This window comes from Trachypithecus francoisi, unplaced genomic scaffold (assembly GCF_009764315.1).
Source record: "Trachypithecus francoisi isolate TF-2019V2 unplaced genomic scaffold, Tfra_2.0 Lachesis_group5, whole genome shotgun sequence".
NCBI classification, from domain to species: Eukaryota; Metazoa; Chordata; class Mammalia; order Primates; family Cercopithecidae; genus Trachypithecus; species Trachypithecus francoisi.
Genome location: NW_022681470.1, coordinates 23792557 through 23812636, shown reverse-complemented (window position 1 = coordinate 23812636; position 20080 = coordinate 23792557). Strand labels below are relative to the sequence as shown.

At 46.1% G+C, this 20080-nt stretch overlaps 1 protein-coding gene across 1 annotated transcript in view; it reads left to right on the top strand.

Moving 5' to 3' along the window:
- Nucleotides 1-866: 866 nt before the first annotated feature.
- GPA33 (glycoprotein A33) overlaps nucleotides 867-20080 on the top strand; it is a 39853-nt gene continuing 20639 nt past the window's right edge. Inside the window, exons 1-2 of the mRNA XM_033197020.1 lie at nucleotides 867-1217; nucleotides 17496-17650. Of these exons, the coding sequence (XP_033052911.1) occupies nucleotides 1127-1217; nucleotides 17496-17650 (246 nt within the window). The 5' untranslated portion in view covers nucleotides 867-1126. The remainder of the gene's footprint in view (nucleotides 1218-17495; nucleotides 17651-20080) is intronic.

Genomic DNA, 20080 nt, shown 5'->3' with positions numbered 1-20080 from the left:
TGCTGCTAATAGGAATGTAGGCTGTAAAATTCTCATGGTAGCTACTTTGGCAATATCTATAAAAATTACAAATATGTATAACTTTTCAGTGAGTCATTTCAGCAATTTTACTTTTAAGAATTTATCTTACATGTATAATCACAACACGTGAAATATCGTACACATAATAGATATTGGTTGCAATCTTTTCATAATTGTGAAAGATGAAGAAAAAATCTTAAAAGTAGTTTGGTTAAATAAATCATGTCACTCATATACAGTGAAATATCGCCATTTTAAATAGATGATGGTGGTTTTATACATACCAATACAAAAAGCTTTCTAAAACCTTTCATTAAATGAAAAATGAATAAATCATTGCAGAACAGTGTATATGGCGCACTATCATTTGTGCCTATTCTATCATATATCTAGAATATCTATGGAAGAAACCAGCAACAGCCGCTGCTCCTGGAGAATTATGGTCCCACACCACTGATCAGTCTTTCAGTAGGGTGACCATCATCCCAATTTGCTTGGGACTGTGGGGGTTCCTTTTGGTTTGAAAACCAGGACAGTCCTAGGAAAACTGAGACGAGTTGGTCACGTGTCCCCAAGATGATCTTCTTTCACTTATGAACTTGCTACTTTCCCAATCAGGATATAAACTCTGAGGGGAGAGACTTCCTGTTTTCTTCATGACTATATCTCTAGTGCACTGTGGGGTGGAGGTTGTAGAAGAGGAGAGAAGTAGAGAAACAGATCACATTGTGTCTTGAAGTGTTTCAGCAAATATGGGCAACACCTTTCTTTTACTAGCTTGGAACCCTGCCTCTGAGGGCATTTCTCTTTTTATTATTTATTTCCTGTCAGTTATAAGGCCTACCCCTTTGTGAGCAGTCTAGGACTTTGTACACCTGCTAAGTAGGGAGAAGGCAGGGGAGGTGGCTGGTTTAAGGGAAACTCAACGGAAGTAGGGAAGACTCCTCTTGGGACCTTTGGAGTAGGTGATGCATGAGCCCAGCCCCAGCTCACCTGCCAATCTAGCTGAGGCTGGGCAGAGGTGAGTGGAAAGAGAGAAAACTGCAGGGACCTCCAGTTGGGCCAGGCCAGAGGCTGCCTTAACCAGACAGCTCAGACCTGTCTGATGGCTGCCAGTGACAGGCTAGGTTTAGGGCAGAGAAGAAGCAAGACCATGGTGGGGAAGATGTGGCCTGTGCTGTGGATGCTCTGTGCAGGTGAGTAGGCCCCTTTTCTGTCCAGTGCCCAGGGGTGGGTGAGACGTGGGGACCTAGGGCTGAGGGAGAGGCTCTCCCAGAGCCTTCCCAGGAAGGGCCTCCAGCAACACAGCGGTGTTCCTGCTGGGCAGAATTACACATTCCGGGCCAGTGCCCAGAATCAGAATGTTTTTTATTTGCATATTAGTAAATAACATTCTAGCCTATTGCTGACATGAAGAATTCAAAGTACTCTCAAGACCGTATTTTCTTATCCCAAATTAGATTATAGGATCAGACACAGAATTTGACAGTGGGGACAAAGTATTTGAAATCCGAGTTGTCCTAGAAAATCCAGGGTGTGTGGATCTAGATACGTTCATTATCTAGTATATTAACGTTTGTGTTAAAATCAGAGAAAAAGACAGGAAACTGAGGCAGAAGAGACAGTGCAACTTATCCAGTATCATTCGCAGAGCAAGAGAAGATTCAAACCCTAAAAACAAACAACAAACTAGAAGGGTCTTTTCCAAAGGCCAAAGCTCCTTGCCCCTTCTGGGACCCTGGTCATTGAAAACTCTGGGACTCGGAGCATTTCCCTCTGGGAGGGAAACCTCCCAGAATAAAATCAGACATTCATGAGTATATGGTTGAATCCAAATCAAGTACTTAATAGCACAGTGTTGTGTGGGAACCTATGGAGTGTCTAAGATTTAGAATGGAAGTCTTGGCATTAAGGTTCCAACTATTTTGCTGGGCATCGGAAGGAAATAGAATGGAGAGAGGGAAGTTGAGAGATGCAGGGTTTGGGAAAGTTTAGGAATATCTTTGGTTTAGTGTATTTGGCCATCACCTTGCAATTCAGACCCTGTTGAGGACTTCCAGGATCCAGCAGCAATGGGGAGGAGAAGAGCTATACAGGAAACTCAAGAGCACTAAGCCTCGGGAAGTGGAAACCCGGAGACTGGTTTAGAGCTCACTTTTTAGCGTACGCAGGAAAGCTCAGGGCCACGTGGCCTACAGCTCATCGTGGTTCTCCCAGGTCCTAGATACGCTCATCTCTCAACACCTGGCGTTGGGGCTCTTGAGGGAAGGGCAGCCTGCTGCTGGGGAAGGGCTGGATCACATGGTTTGGAGGAAGATCTGGGTAAGATCATTAGCTCAGGCTGGCTCAAGTCCATCTGACTGAAGGCAGGAAGCCCCTCCTCATCCACCAAGATGGACTGGTTGGCTCATTCCTTTATCCGAACAACTCTTTACTGAGCACATAGTTTGTGCGGGCGCCATAGAAGTGAGGAGACTGGAATGATTAGTCATAATTGGGCCTATCTCAGCCATCAGATTCAGGCAAAGAGGATGCTTCAGGGCCTGAGGGAGGGAGGCTGAAGGAAACACCCACCCTTCCCTGACTGGGCCAGTGATTCTCCCATCTTCTCCTGGTAAGCCAGAAGCTGCTCCACGCCTGCACCACCCCAACTCCCAACACATAGCCCCACACTTGTAGTCTGGCTGCAACCCATGCATGAATAAAAAGAAGAAAATTTGGCTTAGAAAAAAGATCTTAAAACGAAATGCTCACCCAGCTTGGAGGGAAAAATGGCCTTAACTCTGAATTGCCTGGAACAGGACATTTTGCTTCTTCCTATGAGAAGGCAGGTGGCCCCTGGGGAACGCATCCAGCAGAACAAGTCTTGGGCATGTTTTCAGACACACTGATGGAGTGTCTTCTACCTCCGCCCCATACCCCCCCACAGCCTGCCCAGCCGAGAATCATTTGCCCACCACCGTTTCTTCCTCCATATCTTACATTAAGAAGAAGAAGGGACCAGAGCAGTGGGGCAGGAAAAGCCAGGCTTGGTGGTCAACTCGAAGCATATAGACAGAGTTTACCAAATAGTGAAATAGCCATTGCCACTGCAGGGGAGCAAGGAAGACCTTCAAAGGTTGAACAAAAGCAACCAGGCCGTCCTCCCCACCATGCGTCATGAGAGGACACCACCACCTCCTTTGCGCAGGTAGCGGAGACCCAGGTAGGAGCAGGGACATTAGGAAAGGCTTCCTGGAGGAGGTGGAGCTTGAGGTGGGTTCCAGAGGATCTACTGGGCTTTTCTCTTCTTTCTCTTCCCATCTGACCTTTCCCAGGAATTGATTCTGCTAAGACCTGGGCAGGGAAGCACTGCACTGATGAACGGGTCCCAGGACTCAAGTGGTGTTCGAGGAAGCAGAAGCTATTCATAGGGTCCCATGCAGGGGGCACAAATGTAAGGTGGTGCTTTTAAACTAGAGAGTGTAAAACCAACTAAGAGTTGGTCTGCTTTTTTTTTTTTTTTTTTTTCTGTGAGACAGTCTCGCTCTGTTGCCCAGGCTGGAGTGCAGTAGTGGTGTGATCTCAGCTCACTGCAGCCTCCGTCCCCCAGGATCAAGAAATTCTCCTGCCTCAGTCTCCTGAGTAGCTGGGATTACAGGCTTGCACCACCATGCGTGGCTAACTTTTTGTATTTTTAGTAGAGACAGGGTTTCACTACGCTGGCCAAACTGGTCTTGAACTCCTGACCTCGGTATCTGCCTGCCTCTACCTCCCAAAGTGCTAGGATTACAGGCATGAGCCACTGTTGATCTGCTTTTTATGATTACCATGTGCTGACAATTCTAAACAGAGTCAGTGACACAACAGACCTCCATGCCTGGGAAATGCTCCACCCGTCTCTTCTGACACTCCACTGCCATCCCAAGGGATCAAATGGGGCTGACCCCATTGCCTCTTAACTGACTATGGTATGGGCAAATGACTTCACCTTGCTAAAGTCTTCTTGCACAGTCTTCTAGTCTGAAATGGAGAGGGTGTAAAATTCACACTGTGCCCCAACAGGGCTATTATAGGTACTAAATGAGCTTGCACATGTAAAAATCTTAGAACAGTACCTGACACATAATAACCACTCAATAAATGCCAGTTATGAGTGCAGTTATTGTTATTACTGTGAGGAAATGTAAGTTACAGAAAATTAGTAGACTTTGGTGACCAATCACCTGAGAGCTCTGAGACGGCAGACACGTGCCAAGAAAGGGAGTCAGAGGTCACTGTGGACGAACCCTAAATTATCACCCAAAAAGCCGCCATGTGCTGCCCTCTCCACAAGGCTGTTAGAGAAAATGCTCCAATGTGTGCACAAAATCAAGGTACTTCCACTTCAGGATTTTTTTTTCAGCCACCAGACTTCATGAAAGATTTGACGTGCTGCAATGTACCGCCGCATGAAAAGGGATACATAAAGAGGAAAGCTCCAGGAGAAAAAAGTCATTGAACAGCTCTGCTCAGAGACAGTGAAACCTTTGAAGACCCGATCTCTCTCACACACACACTTACTTACACACCCCACCTTCCTAGAATGAGAGAAAGCTTCCCTGTTTTTCTAAGTTAAATGAGAAAAACTCAGGAGAACTTTAACCTGGGAAAGGTGCCTGCCTGTCAGAGATGCAATCAGGATTAAAATGTCCTACTCTAGTCTCAGTCCCAGCCTTAATGGAGAAAGGATGTAATGAATGGTCCATTTAAGAGGGGTAAGTGTTCAAAAGAGGAAGAATAATAGTTTAGGCCAGTGGCTCTCAACCTTGGTTGCCCATCAGCCTAACCTGGAAAGTGAAAATACAGATGCCCAGTCTCCCCCATACCTTCTGAGTCAGGATCCGGAGGGGCAGGGTCTGGGTTTCTCTTTGGTTGTTGAAAAGTTACCCAGGTGATTCTGATGTGCAGTCTAGGTGTAGAGACACAAATTGGAACTTGAGGAAAAGTCGGTTTAATGAACAGTTGCCTCTAATACACTGCGTGTGACTTTCAGCTCCGTTTTGCGTCATCTGACTGCTTCTCTGAGTTACTGTCCAATTCCCTCAATGTAGGGGGCTCAATTGTATGCGTTCTCCCACATTAGTGTGCATACAAGTCATCTGAGGATCTTGTTAAAATGCAGATGCTTCAGTATGTCCAGGGTAGGACCTGAGATTCTGCATTTCTAATGAGCTCCCAGCGGATGATACCCCTGGTCCAGGGACCACAGAGTCTGAGAAGTAAGGCCATAGGGAAGAATTGGTTCATAGGCACAGGTGTGATCCTCATCTTGCCTTTGCCCAGCAGAGTCCCTTCTCAGGGCTTTTTGGTAATACAATCATGCTGCCTATTGTGATGCTGGTCACCAGGAAGCCTGGGGAAAGTGTGCCTGGCCCAGCATGTACTTGTAATCTTGGCAGTGTTTGACCTGGCTAATCTCTCCCTCGTTCCTGAAACACTCTATTCTGTTGGTTCCCATGAGACTTTCTCTCCTTGTTCTCCTCCTACATCTCTGGACTTGATCTTTCCATGTCTCCTTAGCAGCCTCATTCTCCTCTGCCCTACCATGAAATGTCAGAGTCCCCCAGGCTCTCCTATTGTCACTCTACGTCCACCTCCACTTCCAAAGCTTTAGTTGCCACCCATTCCCAGCTGACTTATAAATTTCTGTCTTCAAACTCAACATCTCTCCTGAGCTATTGTCTCACAAGTCCAACAGCCCACATGACTTCTCAACCTAGGTTTGCGGAACACTGCGAACTCTCAAACTGAAAACAAAACTCATGATCTTTGTCCCCAAACCTGGGTCCCCAAACCTCTCTCAATAAATGACAAACTGTCTATTCAGGAAGGAAAACCAGAAACCTAGCAGTTATCTGTTACATTTTCTATTGCTGTGTAATAAATCACTCCAACATTTAGTGACTTAAAATAATAGTAACCATTTATTTTGCTCTTAAATTAGCAATATGGGTGGTGCTTGGCAGGGACAGCTTGTCTTTGCTTTATGCAGTATCAGCTGGGTTGGTTTAACCAGCATTGGAAGACCCACTTCCAAGATGATGCACTCACTGGCTAACAAACTGGTATATAGTCTAGTTCCTCTCTCCAGGGGCCTCTCCACAGACGAGCTTGTGCCTCCTCATAACGTGATGGCTGGATTTCAAGAGTAAACATCTAAAGAGACAAGAAGTTAAAGCTGCTGGTTTCTTTTTTTTTTTTTTTTTTTTTGAGGCGGAGTCTCGCTCTGTCGCCCGGGCTGGAGTGCAGTGGCCGGATCTCAGCTCACTGCAAGCTCCACCTCCCGGGTTTACGCCATTCTCCTGCCTCAGCCTCCCGAGTAGCTGGGACTACAGGCACCCGCCACCTCGCCCGGCTAGTTTTTGTATTTTTAGTAGAGACGGGGTTTCACCGTGTTAGGCAGGATGGTCTTGATCTCCTGACCTCGTGATCCGCCCGTCTCGGCCTCCCAAAGTGCTGGTTTCTTAAGGCAAAGCCCAGGAACTGACCCAGCATCGCTTCTGCCATATTCTGTTGAGAAGCAGTCACAGAACCCAACTCAAGGGAGAGAATAAGAGCACCTTTTCATGAGAACAGTTTAAAAGAATTTGGGTACCACATTTTAAAACCGCCACATCACCCTTGATCTCTTTGTCCCCCACCTACAAATTCAGATCATCACTTTGTGTGATGATTTTAGCTCTCCAGCATTTCTTCAGTCTGCCCGTTTTTCTCCATTTCCTCTGCCACCTCCTGCTCTCTACACTGCCTCCCCTAAGCTACTGCCACAGCTGCCTCGCTTGCCTCCTGAGTCTGTTTGCCCTTCTCCTAACTGCTTTCCACCCTGGAGCCAGAATGATCTTGTAAAATAAAATCATGACCATGTCACTACCTCTGCTTAAAGCCCTTCCGTAACTTCCCAGGACTGTTAGGATAAAGACTCAGATAAGGGTCAGGCCCAGCCCACATTTCTGGCTGCACTGGCCATGTATGGTGTGATTTGAGTTGCTTGTAGGAGGGTCTTGATGGGGGCAGGAAATCTGGCTGAAAGGGCGCATAGCAGGATTTGTCCTCAACTACTTGGATGAGACAAGGAAGCTGTTTTTATTTGTCCTGTATTTGGACAAGTTTACTTGGATTGATAGTGGGAGGCTAAAGGATATCATATGGGGAATCATATACCCCCAAAAACCTCCCTGGTGCCATAGCTACACACTGGCTTGTGTTAGTTTCTGAAACATGCCTTGCCTTCTGCCACCCCCTGACCTCTGCACGATGCCCTTCCCTCACACCTCTTTTCCTATTTTCTCATGATTCACTCCTGCTTATGTTTCAATCTCAGCTCAAAAGGCCCTTCCTCAGGGTACCCTCTCTGTTATATCCTCCCATCAAATGCATGACACTTGTTACTGTGGTGGTTTTATATTTCTTTCGATGATTATTTATTTATTACCGTCTGACTTCCCTGGAACAGTGAACGTGTGAGAGCAGGACTGCATCTGTCACTGCCCCACGTTGTATTCCCGGAGTCTGGCATAGTGCCCAGGACACAGGCTCCCAGCAGCCGTTTGCTGGATAGGTGTTAATGAATGAGTGCCGACCCTTCTGAACCTCCCCTGGCAGCAGGCTGGCTGGCTTCACCATTTCCTATCCTGCCTTTCCTGCTTTTCTTCCTCCTCCAGGCTGCCCCTGCTTGTCTCCAAGCTCCACTTTCCTAATCTCACTTGCTTCTCTCGGAATGGTCCTGCCTCACTTTCCTTTCCTGGGTTTGATAGATAAGCGGCGTTAGCTAGTTAGGGAGATGGATTAATCCACAGGTTAAGGTGACTTAGAGAAGGTCACTTAGTGTGTCTTCCCTGCCTCTCAGACATCACCTGCATTTTAGCAGGAGCTTCTGTGCCTTCTGTCAATGATGGAAGTTTCAGTATCCCAGCAGCTGGTGTAGGACAAAGTGGACTTGCGGGGAAGTTCAGTTGCCCCTCAAGCCACCCCAGGTTGGCAGCACTCAGGTTTGGCCCTCCATCGTCTTCTCTCTGCTTGCTCTGTGGGGCTTGTCTCTGTTCCCAGATCACCCTTTCTCCTCTCTGCCTGGGGCACCAACCGTCAGGCTTGGAACTCGCCTCCTTCCTGAGGCGTTTCCCTCTCCTCTCCTACCCAGTAACCTTTGGGCTGCTTCCTCCTTTTCTGCCCTGCTGAGTCAGGTCATAAACACCGGGCATGGGCAGAACATGGCGACAGACAGATGCTTCCCATTAGGGCCATCACAAAGTTCACTGGGAGAGGAGCATAAAATGTTTATCCGTTGGCTAGAGCTCACGCCCTGCACCTGCCCACCGACATATCTGTCTGCACTTTGGGAGCAGGTGACACTTCCTGTGAGCAAAGCTGGCTTTCCACCTGTGCCCTGGCCCTTCGCCTCCTCTCAGGTCCCCTCCCAGGCTAAGGTCTTGCTCCATCTGGTGTCTCCTGCACTTTCAGTCTCTTCCTTGCTGGGAGCACCTTCTCTATAACCTACAAACCCACCCCTGTCTCTCCATCTTCAATCCCAGAGGGGCTAAAGAAATCTGCTCAGGATCCTCTGTGCCCCTCTGGTCTCAGCTTTCTCGTCGTCCAGTGTTAGGTGAGCTCCTGACAAAGTAGGCTGCCCTCACTGTCTCTACTTCTTCACCTCCTAGTTGGCTTTATTGTTGAAAGAGGGATGTATGTTTGTTACAGAGCATTTGGGAAATGAAAGTACACATAGAAGAAATCTCAGATTGCTCCATGATCTCAGAAGCCACAGATAACTGTTATTAGTACTGTATTTTGGTATATTTTCTTCTAAAAATATTCTCTCTCTCTGTCTGTGATTGTGTGGGATTGGGACACTGTTGTATGTACAGTTTTGCATCCTGCTTTATTCCCTTATATATGCAGTCCTACACCGTGAATTGAATCCCTTGGGAGCTATGTCAAGTTCTACCTCCTCGATAAGCCTTCCATTAAATATCTTTTCCCGGTTTTAACTCAGCTCCTCCCCTCTCCCCCTACACGCCTCATTCTCTTAACACTTGCACTTTAACACTTAATTAGGCTCTATTAGGATGCTGGCTGACAGTAACTTCTGACTGCTTCCTGAGCAGAGATTGTGCCACAGACCACTCAATCAACAAGACCTTATTAGGACCCAGCTCAGTGTAGACACGTTGCGGGTCGAGCCGACGAGTGGTGGATATAAGAGAAGTGTGAGACTCAGACCCTGCTCCAAGGAGCCTGCCATCTGTTGAGTGAAGGAGCCTGATGCACAGCCCATATCAACATGAGAACTACATGTGCCTGGGACACATCTGCCCGAAGTGGCTCGGGAAAGCTAGCCAGCAGGAAGGGCTGGGGTGGTCCTGGTGGGCTTCCAAGATGAAGTGTGGACATACCTCTGATCATTTTCCCGGTGCCTTGCACTAAACTAGGACATTAGGAGAATTTTATTGGATTGATCTGAATTTATAGATGCCTAAAGAATCATGTTGAATGAACGGTTCAACATTTATTGAGCCCTAAACCACCTCCCTCCCAGCCTCTCAATCTCTCCTCTCTCAGGGGCCAGTTTGAGAGCCTGCAGGGGCTGTTCCCCCTGCCTATAAAGGAAGGACAAATCAACCTGTGTGTGCGAACTGCCTTCTTCTCCCTAGAGACCAGCACTTTCTCAACACCAGAGCATAGTACTTGGTCCTGGGGCTGGCTGGGTCCCTTCTGGCCTCCAGAATCTCCTCCCTAAGAACGTGGTTTCTCTGAGCAAATGGATTTTCCTAAGTGGAGGCATTAATGCCAGTTTCCCAAGGGCTCACATAATGTGCTATGTATGCCTCAAGCCGCCGGTTCCATCAAGCATTTCATTATCTTCCAATGTATTACTTTCCATTTAGTTCTCAAGAGATTGTTTATTATCTTCTTAATAAACCTTAATTTTTTACAAGCAATCATCGAGACCTCAAGCTGGCTCCCCATACCGACCCCCTTAGGGAGGGGAAATAACCTCTCCCATTTCCAGCTGGGGTATCTTGCAGACTCCACTTCCCATCTCTGGGGCTCCTTTGGTCCTTTATTTTACTTTTGGTCAGTTTCCAGCAATTCATTGAATAGGTTCTTCCACCAAGTTTCTCTGGTTTTAAATCCTACCCATCCTGTAAGCTTAAATTCTTTATAACTCATTCATTTGCTGTCAGAAAGCACATATTGAGACCTTTTACGTGTTAGGCACTTTGCTGAGCTCTGGGGATATGAAGATGGAGAAAACACAGGGCAGTGGAGGAGAGAGACTTGACAACCTAGACTGCCTGTAGAGTCCTTTATGTCCCAGGGTAAAGGATGTGCACTTTATGTGAGGTCATTCAACCCTCTCACAACCTGGAGTTAGATAATATGATGATGCTCACTTTACAGTTGAGGAAACTGAAGCCCAGAGAAGTTAATTCAGTTGCGTAAAGTCACACAGTTAGGAAAAGTAAGAAAGAGGGTGCCAACCTGTATAGTTTGGCTCCAGCATTTGTGCTCTTGGCCATGCTGCTGTATTGTATAATAAAATTTTATGAGAGAGAAGCACTAGGAGGCAGGAAGCCATGGGTAGTAGGTGACGCAAAGGACAGAGTTATCAATTCTTCTTGGGAAGGTTGAGGCATCTTCTTTAGGACAATGCATGTGCTATCACGCAAGAGATTGTTATGATTCCTTCCTTGCAAGTAAAGGCACTTGCACTTCTAACTTGTATACCCCTGGAGGCTAACACATTGATACATTATTAGTTAGTAACACCTTACAGTAAATTAGCTTATAGGATGGATGCTCTTCTTGACCATCAGAAGAGCTCAGCCTTGACAAGGAGAGTAGGGGAGAGAGGATGGAAGAAAGAAAATGTCTACAGCATTACTGGCACAGGGCAAAGGGAGTGACTGGATGGGAGAGCCACAACTACTGGGAGGAGGGTGGGCTCTGGGCAACTGGAGACGTGATACTGAATGCCGACCTAGACAAGGAAGTAGAAAGCGAGGGAGCTGGAAGACTCTAAAAATGAGCTTCACTTCTCAACTTCCTCATCCCAGCTTAGATGTCCTACCTGGTGCTTTGGTCTCATTCACTGAGTAGGGATGCAAAGACCCCCGGAAGAGAAAATGAGGGAAGCAGCGCTAATAAGCATAAAGCCTGTGGAAAGAAGTAAATGAAATTGGATTTATTCCAGATGGAAGTGAAAAAGCTGGTGACTGCAAACATCAGAAGCCTCTAAACCTACAATGGGAAATTATTTAAAAGTCCAGCCAAATGTCTTCATTGCCAGTAATGTCAGAACAAGAGGCTATTGACTGAATGGGTGGAAAGGATTTAGGCTAGCTATGAAGGATTCCCAAGATGGCTGTTGGCATAAAGTTTTTAAACACGGAATAACTTCTTGTCTCAAATTATGGAAAATATAAGTGTGCCTCAGGGCATGGGATGAGCTTTTTAAGATCCTTCTCAGGTTTACAAATAACTTTGAAAGAGTGCTCCATATTTGGGCAAGATTTTTTTTTTTTTTTTTTTTTTTTTGAGACAGAGTCTCGCTCTGTCACCCAGGCTGCGGTGCAGTGGCACGATCTTGGCTCACTGCAACCTCCACCTCCTGGGTTCAAGCAATTCTCCTCCCTCAGTCTCCTGAGTAAGAACTACAGGCGCACGCTGCCATGCCTGGCTAATTTTTGTAGTTTAGTAGAGACGGGGTTTCACCTTGTTGCTCAGGTTGGTCTCCAATTCCTGAGCTCAGGCGATTCGCCTGCCTTGGCCTCCCAAAGTGCTGGGATTACAGGAGTGAGCCACCACACCCGGCTGGTTTTTTTTTCTTTATGAGCTCTTTCTTATTCATTCATTTCTGTTTCTTCCTTCACAGGTCTAATAACATAAAATGGATTTTAACTCTCTGTTATAATGATCTCTAAAACTGATCTATTCTTTAGTTATTATCATTAGCAATTACTATTCTTTTTTGACAGCTCACCCATGGTGATGGTGAGCACTGCCTCTTGTGATTAACTTCTACCAAGGATGCACCTCCACAACAGAGTATGAGATAAGGAAGCAGAGGTGGCTCAATATGAAAAATATAAGTAATAGTAACCATCATTTATTGATTATGAGTTAGGAACTATTCTAAACAAAGTACCCATTTCATGTCACTTAATTCTCACACAACCCATTTCTCAAAGGAAAACTCTGTAGCACAGAGAGCTTAAGGAAACTGCTCATGGTTATACGTGTAGTAAAGAAAGGAACCAGAGTTCCAATGGAGGCTTTCTCGTTCTAGAACCTGTGCATTCAAATTCTATGCCACGCTGCCTCCTGAAATGGCCATGGAGAAGTTGTGCGATACAGAGCGGTACACGCTCTGGGATTAAAGTATCGAAGGGATGTTTCTGAACCAGAAGAAAGGGAGAGCTGGGAGACAGAAAGAATAAGTGGTAGGATTGGCTGATGGGAATGTATTGCCCTCCTGGGAAGGGGATGTTCAGAGAATCTGAACACAGCCAATTCGGCCATTCCATTTGGCGGAGTCTCGCCTCTCACAAGGAAGTGAGGCTCCTGAGAACTGTGAGGTGCTAGAGAATAGCGGGTGTTGTTTCTATGCAGTTGCCAGCCCTAGTTCTTTTCCTATGTAAAGGTCACATTGAATTCTCTTCTATGAGCAAATACTGTACTTAGCATTCGGTTAAGAGGATCTAAGTGTATGTGTGAAGGTAGTCTATGTCCATTAACTTTGCCAGGGTAAGAAGATGGCTTTGTGGGCATCTATCTTCTCTCCCTGAGTAGAGCAGGGGGCTGGTTTTATATGCTAGGCACATATTAAATACTTGTTGGTTGACTGAAGAAAGCAGAAGAGTTTCTGTGACAAGATTGAGGGGTGTGATGTGGTCAAGGAACAAAATAGGAAATAGATTCTGTTGACAGCCAAGGAAAACACCATCCCCCAGTCCCTGCAGGCAACAATTAGCACTTTTCCCTGACTGTTGAGCAGCAGCCCTATACCCTCACTAGGGCTGCCTCTATCTGAGGGCTTGCCAGCAGCTCTGCCATTTGCTAGCTGTCACATCTAGATAGAGCAAAGGGTTTAACCTTCTGGAACCTCAATTATGTCACCAGTAAAATAGGGAAAATACAAATGTCTATCATTAAAGAGAGTATGAAAATAAATGAGAGACTATCTGTAAAATACCTGTATGGTGCCTGTACCATTGAGATGTACTTAATGTAACATGAGATTAACAGTAATTGAGAACACTCAATAGAGTGACTCATTTTTCATTCACTGATGGTTGACTTAACATCCCTTTAATCTTGAGTGAGCAGGTAATTAGACACTCCATTGTCTAAAGGAATGACTTAGTGGGTTGGTTCTCTTTGATTCAAAAGTGAGAATTGTTACTATCAGATAGAATGTGCTTGAGTTTGGGGGACCAACGGTGCATGGGCCATTTAGGTTCTGCCAGTGGCAGAAGTCCCTTAATGTGTAGTCTGTGGCCAGGGGGATAGACAAGAACAGAATCAGTGTAAGGGTCATGGAGAGGCTTGAGAGTGGTCACCCTGAGGACAAAGCTCCAGGGAAAATGCCCTGGTCCAGGCAAGGACAGAAGAGGTGAGATAAAGATAGGTGGCAGTTACCATGACTACACCAGGCACATGAGGAATGATATCTAGATGGGCTGTCTGCTATAGCTGGGAGCTGGGCAGATGGCAATAGAGGGCTCCATTCAAGCAAATAACCTTTTGATGAAGGGTGACTTGTTAGTAATGATGACAAATGTGTTTTCTTTTCTTTTCTTTCTTTCTTTTTTTTTTTTGGAAATGGAGTCTTGCTCTGTCACCCAGGTTGGAGTGCAGTGGTGCAATCTCAGCTCACTGCAGTCTCCACCTCCCAGGTTCAAGCGATTCTCCTGCCTCAGCCTCCCGAGTAGCTGGGACTACAGGCGTGCACCACCACAGTCGGCTAATTTTTTGTATTTTTAGTAGAAGCAAGGTTTTACCATGTTGGCCAGCCTGGTCTTGAACTCCTGACCTCAGGTTATCCATCTACCTCGGCCTCGCAAAGTGCTGGGATTACAGGCACCAGCCACTGTGCCTGGCCAGCGACAGTTTTCTGATAGATGAAGGTGGTGGAAAGACCACCAGTCACATGGAGGGTCATTTGATAAGTCCTGGCCACTTTGGAATCACCTTCTGGAACAACATCAGTGACTCAGGAAGCCAGCATTTGAATGAATTTTCAGGGGCTTCTGGCACTGGCGTCACTATGAGGAAAATATGCAAATACCAGAGGGGTAACCTGTCTTTTGACATCTTCCTGTCTCTCTCACTCCCAATATCCAATAATACCTGACATATAAACTCACCCCAGGAGCTCCCATGGCCCTCACTGCACAGTGCACATTCCGGGAGGGTGGCTGACTTTCACCTTATGAAATACTGCATACTGAAGTATGAACAACCCAGATGCTTCACTGTTCCCCAGGAGCGATTTGCATTTTGAAAGAGAAGTGTGTTAATCCAGTTAGAATTTGACTGGATAGTGGAGTCTTCCAGCTGGGGGGTCTTCAGCAGGACATTTGCCTTCTTTGTGCTGCACCATCATCATGGGAACACTCAGAAAGAACTTGCTCACCCTTCTGCCACCAAATCTACCAGCCCACTTGCATCTTTAGCCACATCCTGTTACAGTGGGTGGACAGCCTGGGATCCCTTCTAAGGTCTGTCCTCCCATAGCACCATACCCCCAGCCCCATTTGCCCTACAAGGACATCATTTCTGTCCCCATTGTCTCTTGGCTCATTCTGATCATCAACAAACAGTGTAAATGTATTTTTGAAATCATCATACACATATTTTGGAAAAAAGGGCATAAACTCCTCTTGACCCTATAGCCTCCTTTAGCTGCTACAGTCCCCCTGCTCTCTCCGCTTTCCAGCAAACACTGTCTGCTTCCTCTTGTCCCATCAGCTCTTGAACTCACTCCTTTCAGGCTCTATCCCCACCACTCCACTGCATCCACTCATGCCAAGGTCACCTCCGTGTGGCCACATCCAGTGACCATCTCTCTGACCTCAGCTCCCTGGTTGAACATGTCAGCAGCATTTGAGTAGCTGACCTCCTTTGCTTTCAAGAAACTTTTTCTGCTCTTGGTTCTCTTCCTATCTCCCTAGCCAGATTTTCCGACTTCTCCCTTACTGATTCCTCCTAATTTCCTCCATCATGAAGCACAGGAGTGTCCCAGGGTTCAGTCCCACATGTCTTTCCTATCTTCATGCACTTTTTTGGTGATCCTCAACATCCTCTGACCTTAAATGATGGAGAGCCGGTGACTCTCAAAGTTGTATCTCCATTACGTGCCTCTGTGGCACTCCAGACTCACATAATTGCCTCACTGCCACCTCCACCAGGATGCCTAAGGAGCATCTCAAACTTTGCAAGTCCTCAAACAAACTCCTGATCTGCCCCCTGAAACTTCTTCCTTCCCTAACTGTTGTCATTTCAGTAAATGACAGTTCCATTCTTCCAGTTGCTCAGGCCAAATCCTTCTATCTACTCCTGACTCCTGTTTTCCTCTAACACGCCAAATCTAGCCTGCAGTCAAATCCCATTGGTCCTACCTTCTAAATACATTCCAATTTGGATCACTTCTCACCACCTCCACCACCATCACCTGTGTCTAAGACGTTAGCCCTCATCTGGACTATTGAAGTCAACTCTTGCATGATTTCCCTGCTTCCATTCTTGCTCCCCACCACACTCTGATCTGTTCACCCCACATCAGCTAGAATGATCTTTTAAAAATGTATGTCAGGCCAGGCATGGTGGCTCATGCCTGCAATCCCAGCACTTTGGGAGGCCAAGGTGGGCAGATCACCTGAGGTCAGGAGTTCAAGACCAGCCTGGCCAACATGGCGAAAACTCATCTCTATGAAAAATACAAAATTAGCTGGGCATGGTGGTGCATGCCTGTAATCCCGGCTACTCAGGAGGCTGAGGCAGGAGAATCACTTGAACCTGGCAGGAGGAGGCGATTCAAGATTGGACCACTGCACTCCAGCCTGGGCAACAGAGCGAGACTCTGTCTAAAAAAAAAAAAAAAGTACATCAAATATATTTCCTCTGCCTAAATCTCTCCAGGGCATTTTCACCTCATTCAGAGCAAAATGCAAAGTCCTAAATAAGGGCTACATTGCTCTATGCAATCTGAGACCCTCCACCCCCTGCAATTTTTCCACTTCATCTCTCCTCCTCACTCACTTCCCTACCACCTCACCAGTTCCCTTGCTGTTCCTTGTGCATGGACTAAGCTGACTCCTGCCTCCCTGCCTGACCCTTGGTTAGCCTCTGCCTGGAAAGTTCTCACCACTGGGATCCAGATGGCTCTCTGTGCCAAGCATCTATTCTGTATAACAAACCACCCAGAAACTCAGTGCTTAAAACAATAACAATTTTTATTTTACTCTTGAGTCTTCAATTTGGGCAGGGATCTGCAGGGCAGCTCAGCTCTGCACCCCGTGGCATCAGATCCAACAGCTGGGTGGCTGGGTTTGCTCACTGCCATGTCTGGGAGTTGAAGTTGGCTGTCCCAAAGGACCTCAGTTGGTGTCCCAGAAAGACACTTGTCTTTCCATGTGGCTGCTTACCTTCCTTCAGAATGTTGATGGTTTTCCAGGGTGAGCATTGCAAGGGACCAGGTGAAATGAATGGCCTCTTAGGAGTTGGCCTCAGTGTCACATAGCATCCCTTACACTGGAGTCACAGGCACACCTGGGCTCACAGACCCCACCTCCTGAGGGAAGAGAAGCAACATCACGTGGCAAGAGTATGTGTGATAAAAGATGCTAGTGTGGCCACATTCTTTTTCCTTACTTTGTTCCGATAAACTTATATGAAATAAACTCCTGAGAGAATAGGGTCCATCTCTTTACCTTGATATAATCTTATTCATAAAATTCTTTACCACATACAAATGTTCCATAAATACTTGTTAAATAAGAGAATACATCATCATCACAACCAAAATGATGGCAGGTAATGTTTATTGAGAGTTTTCTATGTGCCAGGGACTAATAAAAATACTTACCCATAGTATCTCCATTAATTTCCCCAATAACTCAAGGAAATAAGTGTTAGAGCTCCTGTTTTATTGATGAGAAAACTGAGGCTCAGAGAAGTTGACACAGCTGGTAAGAGGTAAGGCTGAGGTTCAGGGCCAGGCAATTCATGATGCTGTGGGGTGGAGTTAGGTGGACCGAGGCACATGTGTTTGTCCTCATCACAGTCTTGGAGGAGAAGCTGGTTGCCAGGGCCAAGGTGGCCAAGGTGGCCGTAGCTGTGGCTGGAGGTGCAAGGACAGCCCTGGGCATTCCTTCAGTGGTCCAGTGGGCAGTGAGTGGGTATGTCTGTCCGTGTCCTTTACTTTTCCCTTCCACTGCCTATTTTCTTTCCAGTCAGGGTGACCGTCAATGCCATCTCTGTGGAAACTTCGCAGAATGTTCTCCGGGCTTTGCACGGAAAGAGTGTCACCCTGCCCTGCACCTACCACACTTCCACCTCCAGTCGAGAGGGACTTATTCAGTGGGATAAGCTTCTCATCACTCATACGGTAAGGATGCTTTACAAGTTCAGACATCGTGGGAATGATTATCACCTGACCAGGACCTCTTAGAAGGCAAGCGCTATGAAGTCTTTCCGTAAATGATAGAATAAACACTAGCACCCAGGCTGGGGTGGGCGGGGAGGGAGCAGTGAATGTTGGACTCATGGAGGGCCAGAGTATGTCACCTTTATTTTGAAAATGTCACCTGCCCCTAAAATACCTTTCTGGTGGCCAATCTCAAATGACCTAAATTGTATCATGTGAGTCAGTCACTCTTTTTGATTAGCATAGCCCTTGCTCTGAGGCCAAATTTTATTTTATGGGTTTTATTTTCCTGTTTGGATTCTTTTGGGAAGTGTGGAGGAGTTTTGTTTTATTTTCTATTTCTATTTTTAAATAGATAATATAATCTTATAATTTGAAAATCAAAACCTCATAAAAAGTGTGCATTGAGAAGGCTCATTCCCATCCCTGCTTCTCCTGTCTCACCCACCCTGTTCCCACACCCTCATCCTCTATCCTCCGCTCTCCTCCATTCCCAGGCAGGGCATATACAAGCATGAATATATGTTTTTATGGATGCATTTGCATATATGAATATGTATATTTACATGTACTACACACATACTGTTTTGCATTCGACTCTTAATACATCTTGGGCTCTTTGTGTATATGAGTATATTTATCTATCTCATTTTTCAACATTGCATAAGGCATTTCAATTTATGAAGGTACTACATGTATCATGAATGGACATTTGGTTTGTTTCTTATATTTTGCTGCTACAAATAATGCTGCATAAATATAAATACCCTTATATGTACCTCTCTCTATATATACATATGTATAATAAATTATTAAAACTCTGGGTCAAAGGGTATGTGAATTAAACATTTTGATAAATAACATCAAATTGTTCTCATTAAATGTCTCCCAATCTTTATTTTCACCACCAACAGTGAGGGCACCTATTTCTCCAACACAGAGCATTCTCAAAGTGTTTGCTATTTGCCAGTCTGAGAAGTGAAAAAGCATCTCATTCATCATCAAATTAGCATTTCTTTAATTATAAGAAGTAGAGCATCTATTCATAAGTTTAAAAGTGATGTCTCCTTTTAAAACGCAAACGTGCCTGGCAGAGATAAGCATTAGGTCCCCAACCTTAGAGTGGGAAGACTTAGCTCTTTCCCTAACAGGAAAGAAGGGCTGGCCTAGAACACTGAAGGCCTCAAGCAGCAGGACGGATGGGGAAAGAGAGCAAGTCTTGGTCAGATGCATCAAGGGACCATGATGGGCCACAGCCACCTGTCCCGACTGCACCCAGAGTACCAGGGTAAAATCCCAGAGAGGAGAGCTGCTGCCTTTAGCTTATAGGAGCAAAAGGGCACCTTCTCTTGCCATCACATGTATTTAGCAGGCCAGACATGAGGTCTCTGCCTGACAGTTTTCTGGGTGTTAAGGTAGACACTAAAGTTATTTTATTGACTGCTGGGTCCCTTCCTTCCAGAAGGATTTCAGGCAATTGCCTTGAGACGCTACAAGAGTACAGAGAAAGGGTTTAAATACAGCCCCTCAAGGAGATTATTGTGACAGATCCTAGCAGGTCTTCTAGCCTGGGGGAGATCCAGGGAGGAAGCCTTAGGATATCTATGATGGGAGGAGGGTTAGTGGGCAGAGGGTCCTGGTCAGAGCCAGTCAGGGTCAGAAAAGAGCAGAGCTGGGAAAGACCAGTATCTGTGGACTGATCCACAGCCTGAGACACCTTTGCATCTCCCATCTTGTTTCTCCCTCACTTCTCAGCTAAGCTTCCTGAAAGAGCTGTCTGCCTCAACCAGGTCTGTTGCCTGTGATTGGGCAGATTGCACCCTGCACAGGGGATGTGCTTCATTAGCCAAGCCATGTATCCCAGCACAGGTTGTAGAGCCCCTTATTCTAATTTGCACAAAGCACACTGCATGCACAGACGTCAGACTTGATGTCGGGTCTCCACGTTCTCTCTGTCCATCATGGTCTCACTTCTATACCTAATGCTCTACAGAAATCAACAGCAACCTCTCTTTTTGCTCAATTCAGTACACTTCATTCGGTCATCTTATTTCATCTCTCATTAGCATTTCACACCGGCAGCCACTTTCCAACCTTAGAGTCTTCTCGTCTTGACTTTCTGGCAGTCTTGTCTTAGCTTTTCCTCTTAGCTCTCCGACCTCTCCTTGACCCTTTGAATGAAGTAACTTGGAGACTTGCCATTTCTCTACTTATTTATCCCGGGTGGCTTCATCTAGCCCATGTCTCAGTGAACATCGACATGTCATTGGCTCCCAAACCTTCATCCCCATTTGCACTAAACTGACCCATCTGGCTCTTACTGACTCCTCCACCTAGATGGATCTCCCACCGACACTCCAGACACCCCACATGTAAAAAGAACACATCGTT